Source organism: Sinocyclocheilus anshuiensis, unplaced genomic scaffold, assembly GCF_001515605.1.
Source record: "Sinocyclocheilus anshuiensis isolate Anshui unplaced genomic scaffold, SAMN03320099.WGS_v1.1 scaffold860, whole genome shotgun sequence".
Taxonomy (NCBI): Eukaryota; Metazoa; Chordata; class Actinopteri; order Cypriniformes; family Cyprinidae; genus Sinocyclocheilus; species Sinocyclocheilus anshuiensis.
In genome coordinates, this window is record NW_015548288.1 from 990,792 (window position 1) to 1,012,728 (window position 21,937).

Below are 21,937 nucleotides of genomic sequence, written 5' to 3' on the forward strand. Positions count from 1 at the left end.
AAATAAAGTGTAATGATATTAATAAAAACAGTATTCTTCCACCAAACAATGTAGTTCCTCAGAAACAGTTGTGGTTGCAACAAAGTGGATGCCAAGCAACACACAAAGTAAACAAAGGTGTATGTTTGTAGAGTAATTTACAACAGCTTCGAACACGGCTCAACCAATCAGAATCAAGGACCGGAACTATCCGTTTTATAACAAATAATCAGATATGTTTAATATGATTTCAATTGAAGTGGGTCTTTCATTTTTCGTGTGTGTGTATTTGGGTACGTGTGTGAACTGACAGCATTTGACCTTTAGTTCTGATTGTGTGATCAGAGATGATCTCAAACAAACAATAACAGAGATAAGAGAGTGAAGTGATCTGGTGCAGTAGAGTAGATCAGTCATACTGTATCTGCGTCAGCGTGTGTGATGTGTGCCTGTCGTGACTGCTCTGAACAGTGCGCATGAGGTCCGCTCACAGCCGTCATTCTCCAGGGAAACTGTATTGAACCGCTTGAGTTAAATATCACACGCTTTTGTTTTTTCAGGTCAAGGCATTTTCTGTGCAATGAAAATAGCGCCCCAGGCTCTCTTGCAGAGGTCTGGTAGTAGTAAAATGCTGTCTTTCGTTTTCTTGGACAAGCATTAGCTTTTATGTGCATTAACACAAAAGAAAACACGCTCTAAAGGGCTCTTAGAGCACTGAGGGGCATCTCTCCTCTCTTTACAGCCAGTCACGAAAGCACAGAATTCATATTTATATGCTGTTCAGAATAAAGTTAGATTTCATGTTGAATCCTAATGTTTCGCGTTTTAACTTCACTCTGAAATAAAAACTTGGCTGACAACCTTTAGTTCTGATTGTGTGATCTGGTGCAGTAGAGTAGATCAGTCATACTGTATCTGCGTCAGCGTGTGTGATGTCGTGACTGCTCTGAACAGTGCGCATGAGGTCCGCTCACAGCCGTCATTCTCCAGGGAAACTGTATTGAACCGCTTGAGTTAAATATCACACGCTTTTGTTTTTTCAGGTCAAGGCATTTTCTGTGCAATGAAAATAGCGCCCCAGGCTCTCTTGCAGAGGTCTGGTAGTAGTAAAATGCTGTCTTTCGTTTTCTTGGACAAGCATTAGCTTTTATGTGCATTAACACAAAAGAAAACACGCTCTAAAGGGCTCTTAGAGCACTGAGGGGCATCTCTCCTCTCTTTACAGCCAGTCACGAAAGCACAGAATTCATATTTATATGCTGTTCAGAATAAAGTTAGATTTCATGTTGAATCCTAATGTTTCGCGTTTTAACTTCACTCTGAAATAAAAACTTGGCTGACAAGTTGTTGGGTCATGACTGCAAAACCCTGAGCCGTGAAATACAGTGACTTTGTTTGCTTAAATCCCTTCACCCATGTGTCAGTGTGGAAATGGGTCATGTCAAAAGTGTTAAACCTTGGAGGTAAATATGCAAAATTGATGAGCAAGAAATGAAGCTTGCGGTTTGTTGTCTTTTGCAGCCATCTGTGTGTCTGTGTGTTATATTAATTCATATTTTCAGTGAAGACTAGTATACAGCATTTAGTGTGAGAGTGTTATCAGTGCTGCACGTCATTGTATTGGATTTGTGTGTTTGTTTGATTTCTGAGGTTAAAAGCAGAAGTGCTTCCAGGCATTTGTGTGTGTGTGTGTGTGTGTGTGTGTGTGTGTGTGTGTGTGATACTCTATTAGTGTGTGTTGCATGCTGGCTGTGAACTAAATGCTCTGGCTTAAAGGGGAAGTCAGATTGTGCTGATTGCCACCAGACCTACTGAGGACTCTGTAAATTTGCTTGCCAGAAAATCTGACCTGCGTATGTGTTACTATTTTCGTGGATTTAAGTTCATGATTTTATGAAACGCTGTAAAACATTTTTTAAATAATAATAAATAATAATTAAAAAATGAGTTTTAATATTAAATATTACGCCATATGTTAATTCTTGAATTCAGTATACTGTAACAGGACATCCCTTCAATCATTTGTATTTGTTTGTTTGTTATCATTTCAGGGCCCATTGAATTTGAGGAATGTAATGTCTCAATCGCCACAGAAGGTCTGAATTAATTTTTCTCTCTGTTCCCATTTTCTTTTTTATTCTTATATAGGAAAAATATAGAATATAATTTCACTTTAATATCTCTGATTTCATCTCTTTATAATAATTCATTTAGAATGTTAGTTTTGTAGCCTTTACATTCTGTTTAAAAGTCATAATACCCATTTTAAGATTTGTTTCAGATGAAACTCTATTTGTCTAGATTTGTAATAATCATTGCTGTGTCTGTTTAGGTGTTAAACCCAGAAAAAGGAAGACCTTTGCCATACCAGGCAGACGGAGAGATAAAGACACCGATTCCACGTAAGTGTTGACTTTTACTTTAATGTGATCTCACTTGTTTTTTATGACTTTTTAACAATATTTTTTAAAGAATTAAACTATTTTAAACTAAATTCTCAAACTTACTGTGCTTCATAGTATTTTGTGAGTTACTTGTAATTTTATGTGACAGAGGATTATGAAAATTTTAATCTGGTGATAAAAGAAATGAAGTTTAGAGAAGTAGACATATTTTTGTTATGGAGAGTTTTTTGTAATTTAGAGCAATAATTATAATGTTTGAGTAATTATAATAAGTTATGTTTGCAGAGTAATTTTGCATTTGTGGTAAAATGAAGTATTAACTTTCCATAAACTTTTCTCTGTCTTGAATAGTGAATCGGCTGAAGTAGAAGCGGCTGTGAGTATACATTTTTCTTTTTTCTTTTTTTAATATTATTAATAATTTATTATTATTTTTATTATTACTGGAGAAAATTATTCTTATTTTGAATGTTACAGTACATTAATTATTAATACATTAATAGTATCAATACAGTACTAAAGGTGTTTTTCTGTAATTTCATAATATGAAACTCATTTTCTTCTGATCAAAGTATGCTCCCTCTTGTTATTTTGGAGAAACTCCGTTTGATTCGCACCCACAAAGCTCCTTTTGTTCGTCTTTCTTTCAGAACGCTTCCAACGGAGCTCCCCCGGGTTTCTACGGTGCTTTAGATCTTCATAACGCCGTGAGTGGTGACCTAATGTTGTTGAAGGATTGTCTATAATTCTTACAATGTTAAGTAAAGACAACATAGTCTAAATGCTTCTTGCGATATCGCTAACAATAGTGTGTTTTACCTCAGTCGGACTCTCCTTGTGCTGTGATGTATTGAAGAGTGTGAATAATAGGATTTTGTCTGTGGTGTGTTCTGTGTTTTTCTGCAGAATGTGCCTCAGCTGGACGAGGAGGGCTTCTGTATCCGACCAGAAGTCAACGAGAATGATATCCTTACTCCAGATCCATCTCTTCCATTCCCCATACACACACACTTTCATCTCAGCCACAGAAACATTTTCCTTTATCTCTTTCATCGCCTCTACTCAGTATAAACTCTGAACACTTTTTTTTGGCTTGAGAACATAGTGTGATAACTTTCTTTGTTGCACTTTTATCTGAATGGCTGCCAAGTCATTCCTTCCCATCAGATTTTCTTCGTTCTTCTGTTTTCTTTACCAAAGTCATCACTCTATGTGAACTAGAATACGTTAAAAAATTCAAATAAAATACCATACCTGATCTTCTTAGCCCCGTGATACTATAGACAAATTTTCATGCCCCGCGTGTATCTTTTTTTTTTGTGTGTGTCAACCATTTTCCTTAATGTTTCTGATCACATGCCAAAGAGAACTCCTTTTATTCATCCAGTGACTCAGAAGATGAAGACGAGCCAAGAAAATTCCACGTCCAGATCAAACCCGTGCAGACCAACAACGGCACACACCAGCACAAAGCCACCATCGACGAGCTGAAGGCCTCTATTGGAAACATCACCCTCTCGCCCACCCCTGCTGTAAGAGATGCCTCACACCAGCACACACACCATGTGTAAAGATCCCATACTCCTCACATATAGACGTATACCTTGCATTCACATTCATTCAGACACAGAGTAATGCACGCTGGGCTTTCTCTATAAAGTGTGATTGTACAGCGTCAGCAAAGAGACTTGTGATTGGTTGATATCATTTACAGTCATGTTTCTGTTTCCCACACATCTCGCTTCATCTCTTCCACCTAAACCTACGATGGCCCAGCAGACACTAGAGGGCAATATTTGATTATGATATTTACAGGCGATCCTTAGAAATGCTGAAAATGCTTTCACACTTTTTTCCCTATCCTGAGTTGTGTGCCTGAGTGCAATTATATTGTGTGTGTGTGTGTGTTTGTGTGTTTGTGTTTGTGTTTGTGTGTGTGTGTTTGTGTGTGTGTGTGTGTGTGTGTGTGTGTGTGTGTGTTCGTAACGCACCTGTGGATTTAACTGGCTCATTCAAAACAATATTGTGGAGGCCCAACAGACATTAGATTTTACCAGCGAGGGAATTAACATTTTATTCATCTCATGTGGTTTGAGTCTGAGTTGGTCACTATGACACGATAGGTGACATCACACATGTACTGCTTATGTGATGTCAAAGGTGACCTACTATTCTGTCATTTAATGTTGTAAATGAAATGCGTGTGTGAGTGTGAGTGTGTGTGTGTATAGTTATGTGGTCAAGCAATTCCTCCTGCACACACTGTGAGCCTGTGGACCATCTGTGTGTGAGTGCTGTTGGTAAACAAACCCATGCAACTTCCTGCCTGAAATCTCACCACAGGAAGCACGGAGGGACTCCGTGTTTCTAATGTGTAAGATCATGTAGGTGAATGCGCGTGGGCAAGAGCTGTGTCTGTAACAAAAAGTTTAGTTTAACAGTTTTTAGTTAAATAAAGGCAGCCGATGTCTTGACATGTTCAGAGCCAGTTGGTTAAAAAAAAATCTAAATATCCATGATTCTTATGAATGGATTGCAGCTTTTCTTTTTTGAAAAAAAAAAAGGATTACTTTCATTCAGCAAGGATGCATTCAATTGATCAAGAGTGACAGTAAAGACATTTAATATTACAAAAGATCTTCTTATTCTTATTCTTATAGTTATTGTTATTGTTAAATGCTATTTGGAACTTTGTATTTATCAAAGAATCCAGATTCTACAAAAATACTGAGCACCACAACTATGCATTTTCAACATTAATGATAACAATAAGAAATGTTTCTTGAGCATCAAATCAGCCTATTAGAAGGATTTCTGAAGGATCATGTGACACTGAAGAATGAGTACGGATGCATTAAATTTTAATTTGTAACAATATTTCAAAATATTACTGTGTTTACTGTGATTTTGATCAAATAAATGCAGCCTTGGTGAGCATAAGAGACTTTGTTCAGAAAACATTTTTAAAAACCGTACCAACCAAACTTTTGAATGATAGTGTGTTTGTATTGGCTGATAAACATTATGATGTGTTATGGGCAGAATAAAAACAAATTGGTTAGGTTTGTTATCAGTAACATTGTTTTTAACTATGATTTTCTCTTTGTTCAAGATTTCATCTGCTCAGTTTCACCCTTTTTGTGTGTGTTTTACATTCTCTCTCTGCATCCCTCGCTCTTCATTCTGTTGTGACGCTTCGAAATGACAGAGTGATGTATTTCAGCAATAACACATCCTCACAAGTGCCAGCTTGTGTTTTCAGTGAGCACAGCCGGGGCGACAGTTTACTTTAGACACCTTCGCTGCAGCCTCTGTTTGCTCTGTTTGAGATGGATTAACACACATCTTTTAGGTAGGCTCTTCATCATTCATTTCACCAGGCTTGAGCTTTCTGTCTTCTCCCAACTGTGCTCAGTAATCACTCAGATTAGCCTCTGAAACATTTACACATCTCAAAAACTACATTCACCATACTGAACATATCAGAGTTGTTTCCTTTCCCTCTCAGTCTCATTTCTTTTCATTGCCCTGTTTGTTTAATTTTTTTTGGCAGATATGTTTTATGGCAGTTTGGGTTAAGTCAGGAAATCAAGGTGACGACGAATGCCATGTCATCTGTTGTACTGTACATTATTGCTATTATTGAGCTTTCCATTTCCCCTAGTCTTCTGTTGTTTCTGTTTCCCCTTCATGTTCTCTCTCTCTCTCTTTCTTTCGTTGGCGGGTGTGTGGCCTGGGTGCTGTAATTGAACCCATTTGCCACTCTGCCTATGGGACTAAACCCTGCCTTTACTCTATGCACGTATGTGTGTATTAGTATACATGTGTTTGTTTGTGTGTTTCCACAGGTTTTCCTTCACAGTTTACCATTTAGTTACTTGTATGGTCCATACGTTGATTTTCTGATGTGTTTCTTTTCATCAAAATAAGTGGGATTTTTTTCTATCCACTCAGACAGAGTTTGAGGCAGAGAGGCTTCATATGAGTCACTTTGAATACACAATAAACCAAGCCTTCCCGTCTTTGTGCATTTGTTGCCGTTTTGCTAGTTGACTCTTGTTGACATTTCTTAGCCTCAAAACAATCCTGGTAGTGAATTCGGTTGAATTCTCTGCCACTCATTTCCTCATGTTTAGACTGCCTGCAGAATGTTGTTGCTGAACGTATGGTTTGAATATGTAATCTCACTACTGCGGTTCTCTGCTAATTCTTCTGTGTGTGTGTGTGTGTGTGTGTGTGTGTGTGTGTGTGTGTGTGTGTGTGTGTGTGTATATATTTTTAGATGTATTTAGATGAACTAGTTTTACTGATCAATCACTTCCAGATGGTGCTAGTGAAGTGACATGCAGTCATGATGCAATATTAGTCACTTCCAGAAAAGACACGTTGCAAGAGCTCTATGGTTTGCCATTTTTCTGTGTACAATTGTGGATTTGTAAGTCTGATTTCTCCATATTTACTTAGTTTATGTTTCTGCTTCCAGTTTGCCAGTTTCTTTCAGGGTTTTATCATCAGAGCAGAGTTATTTTGCCTGGGCCTGCAGAAAATAAAGATCAGCTCCAGACGTTTAGTCTTTGAAAAAATTAATTTCTTGGCTGGGAAGCGCAGGCTTTATGTTGAAGGGAAATGGTGGTTTTTGTTTCAGTAAAAGTGACTGGAGACTCGTTGAGTAGCTCTTGGACGGCTGCAGGAATGATGAAATCAAGCGTTTGGTTCTCACAGACCGGCTGATATAATGGAAGTAGAGTAAAGATGCTTCTTTCTGTTCTGACGTTCAGACACACATGTGTGTGTGTGTGTGTGTGTGTGTTTGTTTGTCATCCTGTGAGGCCAGTATCTATTGAACGAATGTGGGGATGAAGCACTTCATGTCTTCTGCTGTTTTCATAACTCCTCTCACTCTCATTAATAAAAGCCTGTTTTCATTTCCAGGTTCATATGAAGAGAAACCAATCCAGTGAGTATTCCTCTTTTTTTCATCCTCCCTCCATCCCTCTGTCACTCTGAAGGTTTGGCTCTGGAGAGTGCCTGCCATTTTGAGTTCTCTTTTTCGTTTTTCTTGGCCGTGACGTTTCTAGCCAAGCCTCCTTCATGTTGCTCTGGTGACCCCTCCAAAGCCAACTCATCCCATGAGAAAATAAACATCATCTCCCATTTTTTCCTCATCTGAGTAGCACAGTGTTGCCTCCTTAAGCCATGAGTAAGATTAACTGCTTAATTGTGTGTTTATGTTTTTCTATCCATCATAATTTTACATTTTTTCCAGTAAATTGTGGCTTAAACGAGCACAGATGCATGCCAGAATGTAGTGTTTACACTGCGGCATGTTCTCACATCAAGAGCAACAATTTCAAGTTAACCTCCCAGGAAAATTTTACATACTTTAAATCTGTAAGACAGTAATTGAGCTTACAGTAGAATCGTTTTGTTATTCTTGCACTGGAACGGTTAACATTTCTTCAAAAAACGCATTTATTGCAAACCTCTTGCACATGCTAAATTTGATAAGGTCTGGCAGATAATTTTATGCGATAAGTCCTTTAATCTAATATATTTTGTAGTTTATCTGAAATCACATCAAGATGCAATTTCAGGAACGACAAAAGATAGATAGTCGAGAAAGCATTCTTTTCTTATGTTTTAACTGAACCATGTTTAAATTCTTTTTACAAACTGATTTTATGGTCAGCATATATTATACTTATTAGCTTATTGGTGTTGGGCCAAAGTTTTCTTATCAGGTTATGGCCAATAACTGATAAATGGCCAGTATTAAAATTTTATACTATTTTGTCTAAATAAAATAAAACACACACACACAAAAAACAGATGTTTTAAATGCTTTATTGACTTTGGACATCATGACATTATAATGTACAGTATGTAAAATGTATATTTATTTTGAGATTTATTAAAGAGTACATTTAACTGTGTCATTAAATTATTAGTGTTTTTAAAGTTAACTTTAGTGGGCTTTGGATGACTGCAAAATATATTCTAAATCGTAAAATGTGCACAGTTAAATATCCAATATCAACTGATACTGATAAAAAAAGTCTGGTACATATATATTTCTTATTATGCGGCACTTGTGCAAATTAGGTTTCTAGAATAAACTGAAGAATATGCAGTACTGAATATTATTGTAAATGTGGATCTCACACATACTTACTGTAGGAATGACACGGCAACAAACATTCCCTGCTATAAAACCAAAGGCAGGTGAGTATTCCCCAAGAATCTTAGCCACCCAAACTCTCTTTTGGTCCACAGCTGCGTTTGTGTTGGTGGGAATGAGGGATTCCTGTGAAGCTTAAAAAATGTAAAACCAAATGCAAATCACAAAATTAATTATTTATACGAAAATTATATTTGGTTACTAATATAATCTGTTGTCTTTTAGCACTGTCATTTGTCCTTTGTGTATAATATACTGTATTGCATGTCATTTTAAATGTATGTATTTGATACCTTTACCTGTGACAAATGGGGTTGCAAGAACATGTGTCTCATGTAGTACTCAACTTGATACCAGTTTTAAACCACCTGACATGACACTTAATGGTTAGAAACACTATCTTTTCTTAAGCAAGTGACTACTGCTGTTCATTTCCTGGCTTCCATATTGTTTTTGTTCTACTTGTATACAACAATAACCTATGTCTTAATCTAGTATTTAACTTTTACTTCATGAAACACATGAGCTGCATTTTAATCAGGACCTAATGAGCAGTGCCCAACTGTAAGAATGCTAATTTAAGAAAACCCTTTGTTATATTTGTTAAGGGATTTCTCAGCTTAATTTAAGGGGTTTCTTGCACCTGGCTTCAGATCATGAATAAAGCCTGAAGAGTTGCGCCGTTACTCAGTTGCTTGTGTTCTCAATTGTTTTACAGGTGATGAACTGGGACGGTCCAAGATAGCGCAGACATCCTTTAATGAGTAAGAGAAGCTTTGCTGTTAACCTTTTTTGAAAAACAATGTAACCAATTATTCACTTTGATTTACAACTTTCATCCTTTTTTTTTTATCCATCTTCATTATCCAGTAATGACCTGCTGTCTTTGGATCCATTTGGCCCAACCAGCACTGGCTCCAGCTCCTCGCTACCCCACTCATCAGGTAACACCGTCCGTTGTAATACAGCAAATACACACTCTTCTGGGTACATAAAAACAAAACTCGGTGTTAATGTCATTCATATATCAGTAATCTATTGTTGTTAAACACTGTTTATAAAACCAAATTCAAGGTCTTTTTTTTTCTTATATCTTATGCAAGTTTTACAAAATAGAAGATAGGTACAATTACATTAATATTTATATTTAAAACACATCTCAGGGTGAGCATCTACACTAATCTCAATGACAGAGTTCAGCTTGACAGTGATGGAGTCAGAACGTTCTTCATCAACCCCACACACACACACACACACACACACACACACACACTGTACAGGCAGACAGTCGTAAGACATTCACCCCTCCATCCCCCAGCCTCTGGAAGGCTTGTCTTAGGTCTGACCTCCTTCATTATTGATGATGCTTACAGGCTGGTGAAAGTGTCAGGGCTTTTCCAGTCCACAACAGTCTCCTCTAGAGAGCTTGCTCAGGCTGCTGTTGTCACGGAAACCCTCATATCCCACAGCGACTTCATATCTCACTCAGTCTGTCCTTTGCTTTAGCATGGAATCTTCTGTTAATGCCATGGGATTTATTTATTTTAAATTGTGGTTTTGTTTTGTTTTTATTTTTGTTCATTTTTGTTTTTGTGTACTTTTTTACATTTTGGTGTTACAGTATCGGCGTTTTGAAAACATCTCAATTGTTTACTGATACTTGAACTTCTAACTTAAATTGAACTTAAATTTCTAAAAGTCTCATTTTACCCCACTTCTTTCTACAGAATTTTACACACCCCAGGCACAGTGAGACACAAAAATAATTGATTTCTTTATAACTCGTGCTTACTGTAAATCAATTTAACATAAATATTCCCATTAAATGTCAGTTTACGCAAGAATGAGTTTTATGTATGATTTACACACAAAATTGCGTGTGCATTATGAAAAAGACCCCTGGGTGTATGTCGTGAGTGTAGTCTCTGTGCTCCCTCATGCTCTACGTGACTCCGTCTCCTTTGCTCTTGACCTTGATTGTTGAAATGAAATGTAATTTTCACCTCTGGGAATTAGGAGCTTCCATATCTTGGGGAATGGTGCAGTTGGCAGTAGTCTTTCTTGACCCAATGTAAATATTATCATTTAGATGTACATCAACAAAAATGAGATGCAAATAATTTTCACAGAATTTATGTAGTATACTCAAATGTATTTTTTGTGGCTTTTAATTATTTTAAAGGTGACATATCATGATTTCCAGGTTTTAAGTGCTATAATCAGGTCCCCGGTGCATCTACCAACCAAGGAAACGTGTAGATTGACCTAGTAACTTTGTTTTGGTAAGCCTTTTTCTGCAAGCGTCTGAGAAAACGAGCGCATTTCGCTCCCTTGGTGACGTGGCAAAGGGATCTCATTATAATATTACCGCCCCTTAATCTGTAAATGTAATACACCCACAGCGCCGTCATTGTGTTTTCGCAAGCGACAACGGTGTACCAGCTCTAATGCCATGGCGAAAGTTTGAGCAAAACATGCTAACTGTTCTCTCTTTGGCTGCACAGACGAGCACAGAACACTGTTTATAGTCCCAGCCTCAGAGGAGACAACAGAGCAGTGGATTTATTGATTTATTTACTGTATATTGTTGCTGCCACACAGATAGACTTATATTATATATTATAAAAAGGGGCATAATGTCTCCTTTAACTTGGATATTGTAATATTTTATTTTGTAAGAAATATTGAGTAAATTCTAGTCTGACTGTTAGAGTTTTAAAAGGGCATCGCTTGCAAACAGGTGAGTGCTTTTTTCACTGATAATCCACTCAATGCAGTCATTAAAAAGCCAACCCATCATTCAAGCTCTGACCTTAGCTGCGAGGGCCAATCATAATCCAGAGTTAATTGGCACCTTCAGAGGTCAGAGGGTGGAGTTTGGCGTCCCCATGTCACAGACGTTGTCAAACCTGATCTTGTTATGGGTCTGACCTGGCAAAGGAACAAAAAGAGCAGTGAATAGGATATGGGATGTTAGTAACATAGTGAGTTACTGCGTTAGATTTTTTTTTCTCCTGTGTGCCATTTAGGGGTTTTTTTGCTTAGCTTTTGAATGTTATTTCTTTCATGTGTATTTCTTTCCTACTGCCTTAATATGATTAAATTGACCCTTATTTGTGTTGATTTCTTTTTATTTTCTCATCCTTGCTTTGTATTTGTTCAATGCTTTTGTTTCTTAGACCTGGCTTCTCTCTTCTTAGCATCTTTCCCTACATCTCCCTCACTGCAGTTAAATGATGAGGTTTTTGAAGACCCAGGTAATGCTTATGACCCATGCCTGCAGTGTGATCATCAGAATAAAACTCTTCCCATAACAGACACTGACCCTAATGGCTCAAAAATCTGCACAAATGTGAATGATGATAGGAATGTTTTGCTTGAACTCACCTCTAATATTTCTAAGAGATGTATCTGTGAATATGAGTGTTTTCAACATTTTCTGTGCACAGAAGATAAGAACAGAGCCACACTTCATTGTACTTTTAGGATAGTTCTCTCAAAAAGGAAAAATAGTTCATCATTTACTCAGTCTCATGTGAAAAAAAAAAGTTATACAGATTTGGAATGTAATAAGAGTGAGTAAACAATGACAGAATTTACACATTGGCCCAGATAATCGTTTGGCAGTATTTTATTTGATTTATTTTATGCATTGTGATTGACAGAGGTGCAGGAAGTTAGCTGGTATTTTGCTTTAGGATCACCAGGTTGTCTTGTTATGTGTTTTAGAGTGATCTTTAAAAGTACATGTTTCAGTAGGATTCTACAATATGACCATTATTTTATAATAGGTTTTATAATATATTTTTATTATTTTATAAATTCATACTTTTATTTTATTTTAAAAAGTCATTTGTATTTTTTTATTTTATTTTCATTGTTTTTCTTTTTTTATATATAGTTTTATACTGATTTTGTTTTACTATAAATTGTATCTTTACATATACAGTCATGGCCAAAAATATCGGCATCCTTGGTAAATATGATCAAAAAAAGGCTGTGAAAATGAATCTGCATTGTTAATCCTTTTGATCTTTTATTTAAAAAATTTACAAAAATCTAACCTTTCATTGGATTATAAGAATTTAAAATGGGGGGAAATATCATTATGAAATAAATGTTTTTCTCTAATACACATTGGCCACAATTAACGTCACCCTTTTATTCAATACTTTCAAGCTAGGAGAATTTTTCTTGAAACCCTCCCAAACACCATGTGGTGATGTAGGTGCTGTTTGACAATTTGTTTAAGGTTTTCTGACCCCAAGACTCAACTATTTTCTGCAATTCTAAGGGTGCCGATATTTTTGGCCATGACTGTATATTTTGATCATTTTCACTGATACTGCCTCATTTAAAAAGGTCTGTTTATTTCATTTACTTCAAATTTTTCCCAATGTTGTGTTCATATGACTTCTTTTTATGTAGTTATGTGAATTGTAGAGCTGTTTTCCACATTCAGATTCAGAGCCTGCATACACACATCCAGGTCATCTGTGCTTCTTTCATTTTCTCCATGTAGTCTTTTCAGCATGCCTGTCAGTATGTGGTACATTTTTACAACTGTGCATTACTCTGTTCTCTCTGATGACCCCTGTAACAGAAGTGGATTTACAGTGGGAGCCCACCTCTCCTTCAGCAGTCAGTCTTGAGATTACCGAGGCTCCTTCTTTCCCCCTTCCCTCCAAACTGCTTCCTCCTGCTGGTCTTGCCAAGCCGAGCTCCTCGCCATTCCCTGTTCTCCCCTCTGCTCGCTCCATCTCTCCTTGGGAGCTTCCTGATAAGACTGTTGCTCTCCTCCACCCTGGCCCAACTCGAGCTATGAGCATGCCTCCAGCCCTACAGTCAACTCCTAAGGACTGTGCTACCCACAAGCCCCCTCTCAGTGCTCCCGCGGCTGGTCCAGACATGTTTTCTTCTTGGGCCCAGAACCAATGGATTGCCTTTCCATGTCGTGGACCGTCCCATCAACCAGCGAGGCCTCGTTCAGTCCCTGTGTCTCAACAGTTCAAGGTTTTCTCCAGAGAGCCTGCTGACCCATTTGGCAGCACTGGGAGAGAGGAGAGCACCCCCACTCTAAAGGAAGCACCAGCCCGACCCATGCAGGATGGTAATATTGAGGAATGAGAGTTCTAAGCATGTTCAAACGCTGTCCCATGGCTACATGACAGTGATATACGTGTTCTGTGGTTTTAACAAACCTGATTTTTTTTATGTGACTTTATTTTAATTAATTGTAAAGTAATGATTTGTTGGATTTGGTCCTTTTTATTTATTTATTTATATATATATTTTTTGATTGATTGATTGATTGGTGAAAATGTATTTATTATTTTTTTTGCATTTTCTGCATTGATTATTGTTTTGAACAATACAAATGTAACCAAATAACCTGTAAACCATCATAGTTTTAATTACAGTTTAGCTAGATACAGTGTATAAAAAAATTGGACCAAGTTTATTTTCATTCTTTTTTTGTTTTGTTTTGTTTCAGCTACACAAACTAACTTGGTAAAGTTACTCAAATTAATTTATTATTTTTTAATTTTCTGCATTGATTATTGATATGAATAATGCAAATGTAATTTTTCAAATGTACTGTTTAGCTGGATACAGGAATACAGTAAGAAAATGTGTGGGCCAACTTTGGTTTGTTTTTTATTATTTTTATGTATGTATGTATGTTATTTATTTATTTATTTATTTTCACCTACACAAAGTAACTCAGGAAAATTACTCATTAATATGTTTGAAATGTGTCTGCAAAATTGCTCATAAATACTATATCCAACATTTTCTAATTCCAGAATAGTTTGACTATGGTTTAAAAGGTGCAGATTTTTCTTTTAGGTTCTTTGCTTGATCTTATTTTTTAGTCTTATTTCCTGTATTTACTTTTGTTGATATTGTGACGCTGGCCCTTGCATGTGCATTAGGTGTAATCTTTAGATTTGACTGTTAGCTTGTTTCTGCAAGACTGTGTGATGTCAAACCCAGTATAGCAACATTTTGATTTTAATCATGCTCAGAGAGTGCTACCTCTGTATTTTCCCCTTTTTTGTGGTTCTAACATTTGTGGTCACTTTTTTTTTTGTTGTTGTTGCATGCATGCACAGTACCACCTCCAAACAGGCCAACCACTCCCCTGGGCACAGCAACCATTGTCCCGCCTCCAAGACCATTATCACGACCCAAACTACCTGCAGGCAAGCTGACGGGCATCAATGAGGCTGTGAGTAAAGAAGATATTTCCTGATTCCCCTTTACCCAGTCTAGTTTACAGGGATTGATCTGAATGAAGATTGAATGCAGTGAATTATTAATCGGTTAGTTGTTTTCTGCAGGGCCGACCGTTCAGCCCTCCTAAGATATCCAACTCCAGCCCTCCTCCCGCTGCTCCTCTGGCTCATGCAGAGAGCTCCTCCTCTCTCAGCTCAAACACCTCCTTGAGCACCAGCAACACACCTACTGTCGGTGAGTTTTCAGTCTCACACACACGCATATACACATGATGAACACAAGAAGAACAGAGGATGCACACACAAAATGTTTTTTTCACATCATCCACATTAATATCACACATGCCAAATGATGCAACACTGATTCTTCCACACTGTTATCATTTATTACATGTATTACTTAATCATTATTATAACAGTAAAGTCATAATTCATATATATATTGTTGTTTTTTTGTTTTTTTATAGCCATGTCCACGTCTAAGGAATACTAACATGCAAAAAAATTATATTGTATACATTGTATTTCATTATATGGTCAACACATCACTCACCAGATCACTCCATTCTCACCCTTCACTGTTGGGTTGTGCTCTCGCCCTATTTTTTTTCTTTCCTTTTGTGGTTTCCTTCCTTTCATTTTGAATTAAGAGGACGATCTGTTCGTGGGGAAACTGCCCACTTTTGAGAAGAGATGTGAGACTCCGGCAGGTACAGTGAAAAGAACCCAGAAGAACATTTTGTTCTAACTTACTAACAGACTCATGAATGATCATCTGCCCTTGATTAACCAACTGCATTGCCCCATCTGGTAAACCACACCCTGTTCTCAGTCTGTGACTCACCATTTAATCTTCAGTGTATTCTACTTGCCTGTTGTGTTGTGGCTGATGAGGATGCATGGCAGAAATAGTGCGGATCAAAATTGCTCAAAGATGTCTTTTCCTTTTTCCTGTTGATTTTCAGTGTTTGTCATTACAAAGGTTTGAATTGTCTGAATTGAATCACATTCCTCCTACTATTTTAGATTCATACTTAAATGTCTGTTTTTTTATGTTTTTTTTTCTTTCTGTCTCTCTTCTCTTCCTTTCCCTCATAGGGACATCTCGTGGGCCCAGTCCAGTGACACTGGCTTCCCAGGATGCATTGCCCATTGCGGTGGCATTCACAGAGTCGGTTAATGCCTATTTCAAAGGAGCAGATCCCAGCAAGTGAGTTTCACATCATCTACAATACAGAATTTACATACTATACGCTTGACAACCCTTGCCATATCAGAGAACTGTACAGTTGTGATCTCCATGTCTAGAAACGTAATAGAAATGAATAAAATCTTAGAAAGGAATGGAAAAATTGTATATATATTTTTTTTCCAAAAATAATTCATTAGTGAATGCTTGTTCTAGATACGGTATGCTCCGCTCTGAGTGTGATCTCTGTAAAAAAAAATGTTTAAAACCTCAAATGTGATTTTAGGTGCATTGTGAAGATCACAGGAGATATGACCCTGTCCTTCCCCAGTGGCATCATCAAGATTTTCACCTCTAGTCCATCTCCTGCTGTACTCAGCTTCAAACTCTCAAACACCAGCAGATTAGAGCAAATCGTGCCCAACCAGCAACTACTGCACAGGTGAGTTTGTGCCTTACACTAAGGTGTTTCTGCTTGTGTTACACTAATGTTCAAAAGTTTTGAGTCAGTATCATTTATTTATTTGCTTGATTGTTTAAGAAAGTAATCTTATTATTTAGCAAGGATGCGTTAAATTGATCAAAAGTGACAGTAATCACTGTACTGTATATGAGAAAGTGATCAAAGTGGCTTGAAACATTTTGTATTTTTGTACCTTATTTTAATCTTGATTCCACATATTAGCATCAAGTGCTCAGGCTAAACTCACCCTGGTCTCTCTCACCCACATCCTTTTCTTGTTGTGTGATTTCATGCCAGTAGCTCCCAGGCATGACTAATCAAATCAGGAGGGATTTGTAATTTAATAGTTGAGCTGCTGCAGTAGGGTTAGTTGTTCCATGCTGCTACAATGGCACGCAGCAATGAATTATTGAGCTTCTAATAGCGTTTTCTCTGTGTGTGTGTGTGTGTGTTGACTCCAGTGACTCCTCCCAGAGCGACACAAACACTAAAGACTTTTGGCTGAACATGCCTGCACTGACGGCGTACCTCAGGAAGAGCTCTGAGCAGAACCCTACTGCATCCTATTACAACGTGGACATCTTAAAGTACCAGGTTCATAGCTTTTCATTCAGTTATCTTTGAGAAAGTACTTTTGAATTCTTCAAGAAACATGTAAGTAAAGCATGTTAGTAGTTAGTAGTAGTTAGCACTAGCTGCTCTAGTATACTTGCATGTTTACTGTTGATATTTTGTTTGCCTGACTATTGTTGTGTAAATCAGGTTGGTGATAACTAAGCCATGGTCTTAAGGGGTGAGCAAAGATCTTTTGGCCCTCTTTCTCAGGTATGTTCAAATGGGATTCAGTCAACACCTCTGAACCTTGTAGTGTACTGGAAATGCACTCCTAGTACTACAGACCTGCGAGTGGACTATCGATACAACCCAGAGGCCATGCAGCCTCCCGCAGCACTCACCAATGTACAGGTGTTAGTGCCCGTCAATGGAGACGTCACAAACATGCAGTCACTCCCCAATGCCATTTGGTGAGTTGGAGGGAGTAGGCACACACACATACAAACACACAATATATCTTGTGGAACAAAAACTGCTGTATGGACCTAATTATTGTAATATTAAGTTATATACAAAATATACACTACTGTTCAAACGTTTGAACAGTATATTATCACATTTTTTAAATAATTGTTTTCTATTTTAATATTTTAAAATGTAATTTATTCCTGTGATGCCGAAACTGAATTTTCATCAGCAATTGCTCCAGTCTTCAGTGTCACATGATCCTTCAGAAATCATTCTAAAATGCTGATTGGTGCTCAAGAAACATTTCTTATTATTATCAATGTTGAAAACAGTTGTGCTACTTAATATTTTGTGGAAACCATGATACATTTTTTTTTTTTCAGGATACTTTGATAAATAGAAAGTGTTAGTCTTTAGTGTCACTATTGATCAATTGAATGCATCCTTGCTTCATAAAAGTATTAATTTCTTTAAAAAAATTTAAAAAATCTTACTGACCCCAAACTGTTGAACGGCAGTGTATGCATAATCCTACAGTCACTTTAACTATATGATTGTTATTGTTTTAATTAGGAATGCAGAACAGAGCAAGTCATTTTGGAAAGTGAGTGACATCTCTGACAAGTCTGAAAATGAAGGTAAGAACATATACAGTCAAAACAAGGTTTTTTGATTAACTGCAGCGTATCATTAAGTAGCATTTTGGTGTGTACATGAACCTATTTAAATGGGTCATATCATTAAAGTGAATTTTCCATGATCGTTTGTAATAAAAGTTCTTTGTACCATGTGCAATATAAACATACTGTACCTTTGTGGAGGTTTAAAAAACAGTTTTAGAAAAACACCTCATTGTGTACTTCTGGGACAGTAAAAAACTATTTTGGACTTAAAGGGTTCGTTCACCCAAAAATTAAAATTAGGCTGCATTTTACTCACCCCCGAGGCATCCTAGATGTATATAACTTTCTTCTTTCAGACAAATCCAGTCGGAGTTATATTAAAAATTGTCTTTGATCTTTCAAGCTCTATCATTGCTGTCAGCGGGTGTTGCATTGCTTCAGTCCAAAAGAAGTTAAATAAAAAGCACCCATCCATAAAAAAAAGTGTCTCACACAGCTCCGGGGGGTGAACAAAGGCCTACTGTAGTGAATCGATGCGTTTTTGTAAGAAAAATATCCAACAGTTTTACACAGAAGCATATAACCTCATACGTCATTCCCCCGGAACTGCTTCTATTTACAACAGTGAGCGCAAGCTAGATTCAAGTTATTATTACGTTTTGAATATGGATATTTTTCTTACAAAAACACATCGATTAACTACAGTAGGCCTTTGTTCACCCCCCGGAGCCGTGTGAGACCATTTTTTTTATGGATGGGTCCTTTTTATTTAGCTTCTTTTAGATTAATCTATGCGATGGCGCCGCAGACGGCAGCCTCAGTGTTTGGCTCTCCAGTGTTTGTACTGTTTTTGTTAGTTTTTCCTGTTTTTTGTTTCTCAAACACGATCAGTTTTACCAGGGATGAGCTGCTGAACATTCGGCAGTACACACCACACAATCTTCTACCGGATTTAGTTTATTCGGATGTTTTGCTACACATTGTAGTTGGCGGAGCAGCGGCGCTGATCAAGTGCTTCAGGACGCGCAGACGGGGGAAGCGAGCCGGCGCACTCGTGAAGCTCAGGAAGCGCGGATTCAAAATGGCGCTGCCTAGCATCCATCTGACGAATCTCCGCTCTCTACCCAACAAAGCGGACAAACTTCTTCTGCTCTCCCGGACAAATAAGGATTTTTCACACTCTGCTGCTCTGTGTTTCACGGAAACCTGGCTGAATGACGCCATACGCCAGCGCGGTTAAATCTGCCGGGCTTTCAGCTGTTCAGAGCGGACCGCGACGCAGAATCAACGGGGTGGAGCTTAACACGCTCAAAGCTGTGGAGATGATCGTGGACTTCAGGAGAAAACCCCCTGCACTCCCCCCACTCACCATCATGGACAGCACTGTGGCTGCAGTGGAGTCATTCAGATTCCTGGGCACCACCATCTCTCAGGACCTGAAGTGGGACACTCACATTGACTCCACTGTTAAAAAGGCCCAGCAGAGGTTGTACTTCCTTCGCCAGCTAAGGAAATTCAACCTGCCACAGGAGCTGCTGAAGCAGTTCTACTCAGCCGTCATCGAGTCTGTTCTGTGCACTTCAATAACTGTCTGGTTTGGTTCAACTACAAAATCAGACATCAGAAGACTACTGAGAACGGTTCGGACTGCTGAAAGGATTATTGGTGCCCCTCTGCCTACCCTCCAGGAACTGTATACATCCAGAGTGAGGAAAAGGGCTCAGAAAATCAAAACAAGTTTTTTTGATTAACTGCAGCGTATCATTAAGTAGCATTTTGGTGTGTACATGAACCTATTTAAATGGAACTCTGGATCCATCACATCCAAACCATCTCCTTTTTTAACTTTTGCCATCTGGTCGGCGTTACAGAGCACCGAATTCCAGGACAGCCAGGCACAAGAACAGTTTCTTTCCCCAGGCAATCTACCTCATGAACAGTTAATGTTCTCCCATTGTGCAATTAAAGTATGTGCAATAACCTTATACTTATTTATCACCCTAAATCCTAGTACATCCCTACAACTTTATTTTATTTTATTCTATTCCTATTCTATCTATAGCACACCTGTACATACAATTTATTCTTTTTTTGTGGTTTATATTTATGCATGTGTATTTTATTCACATCTTATTTTTATTATCTGTGTATTGTTGTTGTCTCCGTGTACTGGAAGATTGTGACACTATAACAAATTCCTTTTATGTGCAAACATACTTGGCAATAAAGCTCTTTCTGATTCTTTTGGACTGATGCATGCAACACCCGCTGACTGCAATAATAGAGCTTGAAAGATCAAAGACAATTTTTAATATAACTCCGACTGGATTCGTCTGAAAGAAGAAAGTCATATACACCTAGGATGCCTCGGGGGTGAGTAAAACGCAGCCTAATTTTCTTTTTTGGGTGAACTAACCCTTTAATAGCAACCCCTCAGCTTGTGAGTAGGTGCACCACAGTATTGTTTCTCATTTCCCAAGTAAATAGGTGAATTTACATAAGATTTTTAAAGACAAAATGAAATAGAAATGTAAAATGCTCAAAATGAATTTTCAGAATGCTGTTATTCTGTAGATACCGCTATGTATTTTTCTATATTATGTTGTAGAGATCGAAAGGTCCTCTGGCACAGAGGATTTCAGTGTTGTCTATGTGTGTATGTCAGGCTCTGGTTCTTTGAGAGCAAAGTTCGAGCTGTCTGATGGTCCATCCATCCCTGCCACCCTGGCTGTTCAGTTCTTCAGCGAGGGCAGCACTCTGTCTGGTGTAGATGTGGAACTGGTTGGCTCCGGTTACCGACTCTCCCTCAATAAGAAGAGATTTGCCACTGGTAAGAATGATTTTAGACTTCACCAGTTACACTATCAATAGAAGATTTAATGATTTAAGATCATAATGTTATTATAACAGCTTATCCTTCAATGCATTCTCAACATATGCATGAGCATGTAGTTTTGTCTTTGAAATGAGTTGACAGGAGATGTGTGTTTGTGAACATTCACAGGCCGCTATATGGCTGACTGCTGAGATCGGAGTAGAGGCCTGTCCGCTCTCATATGCAGGGAATCTGGAGGTTCATTTCTGTTCATTCATTAATTCTGTAACTGCTTCTCAATGATAATTATGGAGGATCATTAGGGGGGATGGGAAAAGAGAGCTGTCTGCCTGAAGGCCTCTCATGCTTCTGTTTTCTCTCCACATTCTGAACGATCCAGTTCCAGTGAATCACCTTCTGGAGACTCGAGATTTTTATACTACAGTAACGTAGCACTGAGTATCAAACACTGTGTACAAAGAAAAAATTTAAAAAAGAAAAGAAAAGAAAAAAAAGAAGGAATGTCAGGATATTGGTGAATGAAATCATTAATCTTTGATACTTTTTGATCAATTCAGACTTTTATAAAGTCAGACTGTTAGTGTTTGTTATTTTGAAATGTATAGTTAACAATTTGCATTATGAATTAGAGGTGTATAAACATATAGCATATCTAAGCAAAAAAAAAAGGACAAAAAACCTGCACTAACAATCTTTCTGGAAATTTGTTGAGCATTCATTTCTCCGTTTGAATTCACCCAAATGTCAGTCGCACTGACAATGAAGAGAGAAAAAGAAGCCGTGTTTTTCATTATGAATGTGCAATGAAGGTATAAGCTTTCAAAATTACATTTATGGATTGTTTTTAAAGTGTAGTGCCATTTTCACTTTAACATTGTCATTGACAGCAAAAGGAAACTTATACACTGACCTCAGTGCCTCTTTTTTATTTAAAATAATTATACAGGAAAATCTGCATGTTTAAGTCTAAAAACGATCCCTTGAAAAGATCCCATGTTTTCC

The 21,937-nt window shown here is 37.7% G+C and overlaps 1 protein-coding gene across 3 annotated transcripts in view; it reads left to right on the forward strand.

Annotated features, from left to right (window-relative positions):
• The window catches only part of LOC107655928 (F-BAR domain only protein 2-like), a 47,434-nt gene extending 25,831 nt beyond the window's left edge, over positions 1 to 21,603 (forward strand). Inside the window, exons 9-30 of one of the 3 annotated variants that reach the window (XM_016443556.1) lie at positions 2,031 to 2,075; positions 2,312 to 2,381; positions 2,736 to 2,760; positions 3,035 to 3,091; positions 3,291 to 3,348; positions 3,741 to 3,916; positions 7,317 to 7,341; positions 8,562 to 8,606; positions 9,281 to 9,326; positions 9,433 to 9,506; positions 11,742 to 11,819; positions 13,166 to 13,672; positions 14,679 to 14,794; positions 14,907 to 15,036; positions 15,452 to 15,511; positions 15,900 to 16,011; positions 16,277 to 16,432; positions 16,915 to 17,047; positions 17,279 to 17,478; positions 18,050 to 18,114; positions 20,765 to 20,929; positions 21,104 to 21,603. In XM_016443556.1, coding sequence (XP_016299042.1) covers positions 2,031 to 2,075; positions 2,312 to 2,381; positions 2,736 to 2,760; positions 3,035 to 3,091; positions 3,291 to 3,348; positions 3,741 to 3,916; positions 7,317 to 7,341; positions 8,562 to 8,606; positions 9,281 to 9,326; positions 9,433 to 9,506; positions 11,742 to 11,819; positions 13,166 to 13,672; positions 14,679 to 14,794; positions 14,907 to 15,036; positions 15,452 to 15,511; positions 15,900 to 16,011; positions 16,277 to 16,432; positions 16,915 to 17,047; positions 17,279 to 17,478; positions 18,050 to 18,114; positions 20,765 to 20,929; positions 21,104 to 21,126 — 2,366 coding nt within the window. In that variant the 3' untranslated portion in view covers positions 21,127 to 21,603. The remainder of the gene's footprint in view (positions 1 to 2,030; positions 2,076 to 2,311; positions 2,382 to 2,735; positions 2,761 to 3,034; positions 3,092 to 3,290; positions 3,349 to 3,740; positions 3,917 to 7,316; positions 7,342 to 8,561; positions 8,607 to 9,280; positions 9,327 to 9,432; positions 9,507 to 11,741; positions 11,820 to 13,165; positions 13,673 to 14,678; positions 14,795 to 14,906; positions 15,037 to 15,451; positions 15,512 to 15,899; positions 16,012 to 16,276; positions 16,433 to 16,914; positions 17,048 to 17,278; positions 17,479 to 18,049; positions 18,115 to 20,764; positions 20,930 to 21,103) is intronic. The other 2 variants (XM_016443557.1, XM_016443558.1) reach the window with 2 other exon arrangements.
• Positions 21,604 to 21,937: the final 334 nt, after the last annotated feature.